This window comes from Cyberlindnera jadinii (genome assembly GCF_001661405.1).
Source record: "Cyberlindnera jadinii NRRL Y-1542 unplaced genomic scaffold CYBJAscaffold_13, whole genome shotgun sequence".
NCBI classification, from domain to species: domain Eukaryota; kingdom Fungi; phylum Ascomycota; class Saccharomycetes; order Phaffomycetales; family Wickerhamomycetaceae; genus Williopsis; species Williopsis jadinii.
The window spans coordinates 325527-334431 of NW_017963664.1; the positions used below are offsets into that span (position 1 = coordinate 325527).

The following is an 8905-nucleotide window of genomic DNA, read 5'->3' on the forward strand; positions in this document are numbered from 1 at the left end:
CTGCTTACGTAATATCGACCGGATTAAAAAAATTTTCTATGCGCCAGGATTCTATTTGTTTCTATGTTTTGAATCCATTTACCTTCCAATCAGCTCAGTTCAATCCAGTTCACAAGCTTGGTCGACGACGCTATGGGTGTTCAATACAGAACTGCGGACTTCAAGACGTTGGAGCGTGAAAGACGTTTCCAGAACCCGCCAAAGGACAAGAGCGCGTTCCCTCTTTTGGAGGAAGCGGTGAGACCTCATGTTGGTTCTTTCAATGCGCTGACTGAGGGCACCGGCGGTGGGCTGCTAAACCTGGGAGTCAAGGATATCGGTTACAAGACCATCTTCGACTCGAACGATACAGAGAGATTGGGCAACAAGCTGAGAATCAGGGTGGAGTCTGTCCAGCTTGCAAAGCCTCAAGTTCCTCCTAATGACAAGCTCAGCATCGACAAGAAGATCTGGCCATCAGAGGCGAGGGAGAGAATGATCAGTTACAGAGGTAAGTTGCTGCTGAAGGTGTCCTGGTCTGTCAATGACGGTGAAGAAATCAGTGAGATCAGAGACGCTGGGCAGGTGCCAATCATGCTCAAGACCAACAGATGTCACTTGGAGAACCTCTCGCCGGATCAACTCGTCAACCGCAAGGAAGAGTCTGATGAATTGGGTGGCTATTTCATCGTGAACGGTATTGAGAAGCTTATCCGTATGCTTATCGTGCAACGTCGTAACCATCCAATGGCTATCATCCGTCCTTCCTTCACGAACAGAGGTGCGGCTTACTCTCAATTTGGTATCCAAATCAGATGTGTGAGACCAGACCAAACTTCTCAGACAAACGTCTTGCACTACTTGAACGATGGTACTGTGACGTTCAGATTCTCATGGAGGAAGAACGAATATCTTGTTCCTGTCGTTATGATCTTGAAGGCCCTCATCGAGACTAACGACCGTGAGATCTTTGACGGTATCGTTGGTTCTGACATTGAAAACTCGTTCTTAACGGATCGTTTGGAATTGCTTTTGAGATCTTACAAGTCCTATGGCTTGAGCTCTAACAGACAAACTCTGGCGTACCTGGGTGATAAGTTCAGAGTTGTCTTTGGTGCAACTCCTGATGTGTCAGATGTCGATGTTGGTAAAGAAGTGTTGCAGAGAATTGTGCTTGTCCACTTGAAAGACAACAGAGACAAGTTCAGAATGCTCCTCTTCATGATTAGAAAGCTTTACACACTCGTCGCTGGTGACTGTGCACCAGACAACCCAGATGCCACACAACATCAAGAAGTCCTTCTCGGAGGTTTCCTGTACGGTATGATCATCAAGGAGAAGATTGAAGAGTACCTCAACAACTTCAAACTCCAGGTCCAATCTGACTTGAACCGTGGAACTGCAGTGAACTTCAACGATAGAAAGTACATCACCAGGGTGTTCTCAAGAATCAACGAAAACATTGGTCAGAAGTTGCAATACTTTTTATCCACGGGTAACTTGGTCTCACAATCCGGTTTGGATTTACAACAAGTGTCTGGTTATACCGTCGTTGCTGAAAAGATCAACTTCTACCGTTTCATCTCGCATTTCAGAATGGTCCATAGAGGTTCTTTCTTTGCACAGTTGAAGACCACCACTGTGAGAAAATTGCTTCCAGAGTCATGGGGTTTCCTCTGTCCTGTCCATACTCCGGATGGTTCTCCATGTGGTTTGCTAAACCATTTTGCCCACAAGTGTGCTATCTCAACTGAAGAGTCGGACGTCTCAGGTGTCCCAGATGCTCTCTCAGCACTTGGTGTGTCACCAGCTCATACGTTCGCAGCTGGTCCAGACGTCTGCTGTGTACAACTCGACGGTAAGATTGTCGGCTGGACCACCCACCAACAATCAAAGGTTATCGCTGATACCCTCAGGTTCTGGAAGGTGGAAGGAACCCACAACTTGCCTTTGGATTTGGAGATTGGTTACGTTCCTCCATCAAGTAAAGGTCAGTATCCAGGATTGTTCATCTTTGGTGGCCGTTCCAGAATGATGCGTCCTGTTCGTTACCTACCATTGGATAAAGAGGACATTGTCGGTCCTTTCGAGCAAGTTTACATGAACATTGCTGTTACACCTGAAGAAATTGAAAATAACGTCCATTCGCATGTTGAATTCACCCCTACAAACATTCTGTCCATCTTGGCTAACTTGACACCATTCTCTGATTTCAATCAATCTCCAAGAAACATGTACCAATGTCAAATGGGTAAACAAACCATGGGTACCCCTGGTGTTGCTCTCGTGCACAGATCTGACAACAAGTTATACAGATTGCAGTCTGGTCAAACCCCTATTGTCAAGGCTAACCTGTACGACGAGTACGGTATGGATAACTTCCCTAACGGTACCAACGCTGTTGTTGCTGTCATCTCTTATACCGGTTACGATATGGATGATGCGATGATTATTAACAAGTCTGCTGATGAGAGAGGTTTCGGTTATGGTACAGTGTACAAGGTTGAAAAGGTTGATCTCGGCCAATCCAGACGTCGTGGTGATCCTATCACCCAGCACATCGGTTTCGGTGCTGATGAGTGGCCAAAGGAGTGGAGAAAGATCTTGGATACCGATGGTTTGCCAATGATTGGTAGTAGGGTTGAGGAGGGTGATCCAATTGTCGCTTTCTACGATGAAACCATTGGTAAGACCAAGGTTAAGACGTACCACTCTTCCGAAGGTGCATACATCGAGGAGGTTAAACTCCTTGGTGATGAGGGTAATGATCAAGAGTTCCAACAGTTGACCATCAAGTACAGAATCACTCGTGCGCCATTGATTGGTGATAAGTTCTCCTCGAGACACGGACAGAAAGGTGTTTGTTCTAGAAAATGGCCACAGGTTGATATGCCATTCTCTGAGACCGGTATTCAACCTGATGTCATTATCAACCCTCACGCCTTCCCATCTCGTATGACCATTGGTATGTTTGTTGAATCGCTTGCAGGTAAATCTGGTGCCCTTCATGGTATTGCACACGATTCTACACCATGGAAGTTCAGTGAAAACGATACACCAGCGGATTATTTCGGTGAGCAATTGCGTAAAGCTGGTTACAACTACCATGGTAATGAACCTATGTACTCTGGTGCTACTGGTGAGGAGCTGAGATGCGATATCTACATTGGTGTTGTCTACTACCAAAGATTGCGTCACATGGTGAACGATAAGTTCCAGGTTCGTTCCACTGGTCCTGTCAACTCGCTCACGATGCAACCTGTTAAGGGTCGTAAGAGATCTGGTGGTATCCGTGTTGGTGAGATGGAGCGTGATGCCCTCATTGGTCATGGTACCGCTTTCTTATTACAGGACCGTCTTCTGAACTGTTCTGATTACACGCAAACATCCATCTGTCGTGGCTGTGGATCCCTGCTCTCCACGCAAACCTCTGTTCCTAGAATTGGCTCTGCAGCCACCATCCGTTGTCGTAACTGTTCGGCAAAGTTCGAACATTCTTCCAGCTATGTTGATGAGTCTGATATTTGGGAAGATGGACAGGGTAACAAGTTTATCGGAGGTAACGATACCACCACGGTTGCTATACCATTTGTCCTCAAGTACCTGGACTCTGAGCTCGCAGCAATGGGTATCCGTATGCGTTATAACGTTCAACCCAAGTGAGGTAACAGTGCTATGGAGCCTAATTGCATAACAATGGGGTTAAACCGTTGTTCTATATACACGATCGAGAATCACCAAAAGGGGAAACCAATCACGTGGAATGTACACTAGATGTTTAGATAGGGGGTCCTTGTAGCATTGAGGCGATACGAACCGTGCTGTCGTCGTGTATGGCGTTGCTGGTGAGCTGTGAATGCCATTACCGAGGATGCCGTGTATTTATACCCAATGCGGTAAAGCTATGCGGTCGTGGTATCACGTGACTTGCACGTGACTCCACAGTGCTACACCACTACACCACTACACCACTGTAAGATCCAAAGCCCACAGGCTTTACTGGAGGCCAACACTGCAAGTTGCACAGCACCGCCAACCGCATCGGACTTGTCGCATTTACCGACACAGCACCCTGTCTTGCACACTGTCTCTTTCCTCTGGTCATTGTATGCCACGGTGGGGGGAGAAATAGGGGCATGAACCCGTGGAATTGCGCTTGCCATAAACGAAATCGGGCCTGCCGAAGCGAAAAAGAGGAAACAAAAACGAAAAAAATAACGAAAAAAGCAACGAAAAAAGACGAAAAACGCGACTGGCACACACCCGCAGAAAGTGAATCACAGAAAACGCCCTAAGAGATCTTTCATAGCACATTTTGCAGGCCCAGACAGCGAAACACCAATCGAAGCTTCCCTCGTGTGTCTTTACACAATGACAACGCCATGCACCTGGTCGTAGATCCATGGTAAACACTCTGCCATGACGTTTCTGCCCATTGGCGAATACAGCGTCCTCAAAGCAGCAGACCGTCCCTTCCCATCCCAGGCACTACGCAACACCGCAATTATTCCCCGTGCGCTGCAATTTTGGCGCAGTTGTCGCCTTTTTCGTTGTTTCTGGCCGTGTTGCGCGTGCGGTTTGTGCCTTTTTCGGCATCTTTCCACGGCCCCGTCGCGCGCACCGCACACACACACACCCGGACACCACGAAGACCCGTTTCACGACAATTTGCGCTACGGTTAACGACCTCACAGGTCAACAAACAGCGTTCCTACAACGGCGGCTTGAGGACAAGAACTAGACGACAGATTCGTGGAGGATGTCTGATAATCCATTCGACACCGTCGAGCTTCAGAAGAGAAGCGTCTCGCCTCATCATGACAATTCCCCTTCGTATGAGTTCTGTACGAAGAGCATAGAGGAAACCGTGGCACAGTTGAGGACGGATCCAGTGAATGGGCTGTGCTCATCGCAGGATGTTACACAGCGTAGAGGGTTGCACGGGATGAACGAGCTGAGTGCTGAGGAGGAGGAGAGTCTGCTGTGGAAATTCCTCGAGACGTTCTACCAGGACCCGCTGATTCTGCTGCTCATCGGTTCAGCAGTGATCAGCTTCCTCATGGGCAATATTGACGACTCCGTCTCCATCACGCTGGCCATCTTCATTGTTGTCTCTGTGGGCTTTGTCCAGGAGTACAGGTCCGAGCAGTCGTTACAGGCGTTGAACAAGCTGGTGCCTGCGGAGGCCCACCTCATCAGAAACGGCTCCACGCAGAACATCCTGGCGTCGCAGCTGGTGCCAGGCGATTTGGTTCACTTCTCCGTGGGAGACCGCATCCCTGCTGATATCAGATTGGTGGAAGCGGTCCACCTGACTGTTGACGAGTCGAACCTGACTGGTGAGACTGAGCCCGTGCACAAGTTGACAGAGGCGGTTGAGCCTCAAGGGCTGGGCATCCCGTTGAATGAGCGTCACTGCATCGCGTATATGGGCACTTTGGTTCGTGATGGCCACGGAACAGGGTTGGTGGTTGCCACGGGCCATGACACGGCCTTTGGTGCTGTCTTTGAGATGATGAGTGACATTGAGAAGCCAAAGACTCCACTGCAGAACTCCATGGATAAGCTGGGTAAGGACTTGTCCGTTGTGAGTTTCGCCGTGATTGGATTCATCTGTATCATCGGCGTCTTCCAAGGACGCTCGTGGTTAGAAATGTTCCAAGTCTCTGTATCGTTAGCAGTCGCTGCCATTCCAGAAGGCTTGCCCATCATCGTCACGGTCACGTTGGCCCTGGGTGTGCTTAGAATGGCCCGTCAAAAGGCAATCGTTAGAAGACTTCCAAGCGTGGAGACTCTGGGCTCGGTCAACGTGATCTGTAGTGATAAAACAGGTACTTTGACCCAAAACCATATGACTGTTAAGCACCTGTGGACCACTGATATGAACACTGAAGTATTGGACATCTCCAAGCATACGCATTCCACCCTGACGCAATACCTGACTGACGATGTTAAACAGACCTTGGAGGCTGCTAGCATCTGTAACAATGCCAAATATTCACAAGAAGGTGCTAAATTTATCGGCAATCCAACCGATATTGCCCTGTTGGAAGTCTTGCCAGAGTTCAAGATGGAGGATATGAGATCATCAAGGTCGAGAACTAAGGAAGTTCCATTCTCATCGACCAAAAAGTACATGGCTGTTACTGTCCACTTGGGTGATAAATCCAAGTCTTCAACCTATGTGAAGGGTGCTGTGGAGAAAGTTTTGGCAAGATCAACAAGCTATTTGACCCGTGATGGTAAAACCGAGACGCTTAATGAATCGACTAGCAAGAAGATCTTAACTGCTGCAGACAAGATGGCCTCCCATGGTCTTCGTGTTCTCGCGTTTGGATATAACAACAAGGATTTCGACGATGAACCTTCTGGTCTCACCTTTGTCGGATTGATTGGTATGAAGGATCCACCAAGACCAACCGTTAAAGGGGCAATTGCCAAGTTAATGAAAGGTGGTGTCCATGTCATTATGATCACCGGTGATGCTGAGGCGACTGCTGTTGAAATTGCCAGAGAAATCGGTATGCCAATTACAGACGTCAGTAGAAACGTCATCAGTGGTGATAAGCTTGATGAGATGGATGAAGCAAGCTTGGCAGAGGTCATCTCATCTGTCTGTGTGTTTGCTAGAACAACACCAGAACACAAGGTTCAGATCGTTCGTGCTTTGCAAAGACGTGGTGATGTTGTTGCTATGACTGGTGATGGTGTCAACGATGCACCTGCCTTAAAACTGGCTGATATCGGTATTGCCATGGGTAAAATGGGTACAGACGTTGCCAAGGAAGCTGCTGATATGGTTTTAACTGATGATGACTTCTCTACTATTCTTAGTGCTATTGAAGAAGGAAAGGGTATCTTCAACAACATTCAAAACTTCCTAACGTTCCAATTGTCCACCTCTGTCGCTGCTCTTTCCTTGATCGCGTTTGCCACGTTCTTGAAGTTACCGAATCCTCTAAATGCCATGCAGATTCTTTGGATTAACATCTTGATGGATGGTCCTCCTGCTCAATCGCTCGGTGTTGAACCTGTTGACAGCGAAGTGATGAACAAGCCACCTAGACAAAGAGGTGCAAAGATTCTCACCGAGGCTGTCTTGAGAAGATTGTTAATGAATGCTCTGTTTGTCATTGCTGGAACCATTTTCGTTTACGTCAGAGAGATGGAGGACAACCAAATCACACATAGAGACACCACCATGACGTTTACATGTTTTGTTCTCTTTGATATGTTCAACGCTTTGAGTTGCCGTCATGCAACCAAATCTGTGTTTGAGATTGGATTCAGCAACCAGATGTTCAACTTTGCCGTCTTGGGGTCTCTCGCTGGACAGCTGTGTGCCATATACGTTCCATTCTTCCAAAGCATCTTCCAGACTGAGGCTTTATCACTAGGGGACCTGGTATTCTTAAGCGTTGTTTCAAGTTCTGTCTTCATCTTTGACGAATGCAGAAAATACTTCACAAAGCAACAACAACGTACTACTTTCAACTCCATCGTATAATAAGTCACATAGATAAAGTGGAGAGGACGAAAGGCCGTCAAACATGGAAACATGAAAGATACAACTATTACTACTATTATTATATATTAATGGGAACACTATTTCTCGCATGTTGGGCTTGGTTGCCAAAGCACAATGGCTCCTTGATGCATTGGCTTTGGCTGAAAAGAATAATACGATATGTCTTAACTACTGGCGTAGACTCATTAGTTTGCTTCATATGGTTTCAGAGGCTGCCTTCTTGAGCCTGTTCATAATCGCCAATCCTTGATCTGTTTCATCAACAGCTTCAACGAAAATATAATCGACTCGTCTTTCATCCATATCCCTGAGACACTTGAAGAGGTTACGGGAGACCTCTTCTTTGCTCGAGCCCATAGATTCAACAATCCCCGGGAATTGTGATCCTGTGAAGCTCTGTGTAGTAAGAAGTGCAATCTTATCACGTGACAGGTCATGTGACGCAATGTAATTCAACATGGCTTCCTCTTTCTCAACCAAGATAACTCTTGCAGTTGGTGAATAGTGCTTGTACTTCATCCCTGGGGTCTTCACGGGTTCGTTAGCATCAGCCACCCTCTTGGCGACTCTAACATCCTTCCAGGCATCGCCTCCGACTGATTTGATCTGCTCTAAACTGACACCTCCAGGTCTCAACAGCATAGGTGGGTTGCTGATTCCATCAACCACTGTGGACTCCACGCCAACCCTGGCAGACCCTCCATCGAGTATCAAGGGTATTTTACCATTCAAGTCATGATACACGTGTTCTGCCAAAGTAGGAGAAGGTCTTGTGGATGCATTAGCTGAAGGAGCTGCGATGGGGACGTTTGACAAATGAATCAAGGCCCGTGCAACTGGATGCGAAGGCAGTCTCACAGCAACGGTATCTTGTCCTGCGGTTGTCAATTTGGAGAGCTTTGAATCTGTAGTAATCGGCAGCAGAATGGTAAGAGGCCCGGGCCAAAAGCTCTCCACCAGGGGTTCGTATATCTTTGGAAGGTCTATGCCAAAGAACTGCTTAACCTGAGAGACCGAGGATATGTGGGAGATCAACGGGTTATCTGCTGGCCGGTTCTTCGCCCGGTATATGTTCCTAACAGAATCATCATCAAACGCATTGCCTCCTAGCCCATATACCGTCTCTGTGGGGAAGGCAACAACCTCAGAAGAGGAGGAGATGATGGTTGCGGCCCTCTTTAGTGAGGTCTCGGTCTGTGGGTCTGAGATCGACAGCGAGTCGCCTGTGAAAGCTATCGACGCTGGATCAACCTTCAGAATCTCTGTGTGATACGCTGCCTTTGACATATTTCTGCTGATGGGGGAGATTTGTCGCCGTAGCTGTGATATTGCGGGCTTCAGCATGTAAGATGAGTGTCACCTACTGGCAGTTCAACGATGAGCTTTTGCTTCCGTACA

The 8905-nt window shown here is 47.6% G+C and overlaps 3 protein-coding genes across 3 annotated transcripts; 2 read left to right on the plus strand and 1 right to left on the minus strand.

Annotated features, from left to right (window-relative positions):
* Positions 1-132: 132 nt before the first annotated feature.
* Positions 133-4121, plus strand: RPA135 (DNA-directed RNA polymerase I core subunit RPA135; the record flags this gene model as incomplete). The annotated part of the gene is made up of 1 exon (XM_020217206.1): positions 133-4121. One exon carries the CDS (start codon positions 133-135, stop codon positions 3640-3642), a length of 3510 nt encoding a protein of 1169 aa, XP_020069051.1. The 3' UTR covers positions 3643-4121.
* Positions 4122-4738: 617 nt separating this feature from the next.
* PMR1 (Ca(2+)/Mn(2+)-transporting P-type ATPase PMR1) lies at positions 4739-7486 on the plus strand (the record flags this gene model as incomplete). The annotated part of the gene is made up of 1 exon (XM_020212924.1): positions 4739-7486. One exon carries the CDS (start codon positions 4739-4741, stop codon positions 7484-7486), a length of 2748 nt encoding a protein of 915 aa, XP_020069052.1.
* A 139-nt stretch (positions 7487-7625) lies between these two features.
* On the minus strand, positions 7626-8865 carry SUA5 (threonylcarbamoyladenylate synthase). Its single transcript, XM_020215604.1, has one exon. The coding sequence runs from the start codon at positions 8792-8794 to the stop codon at positions 7703-7705; it is 1092 nt and encodes a 363-aa protein (XP_020069053.1). The 5' UTR covers positions 8795-8865; the 3' UTR covers positions 7626-7702.
* Between the last annotated feature and the right edge of the window lie 40 nt (positions 8866-8905).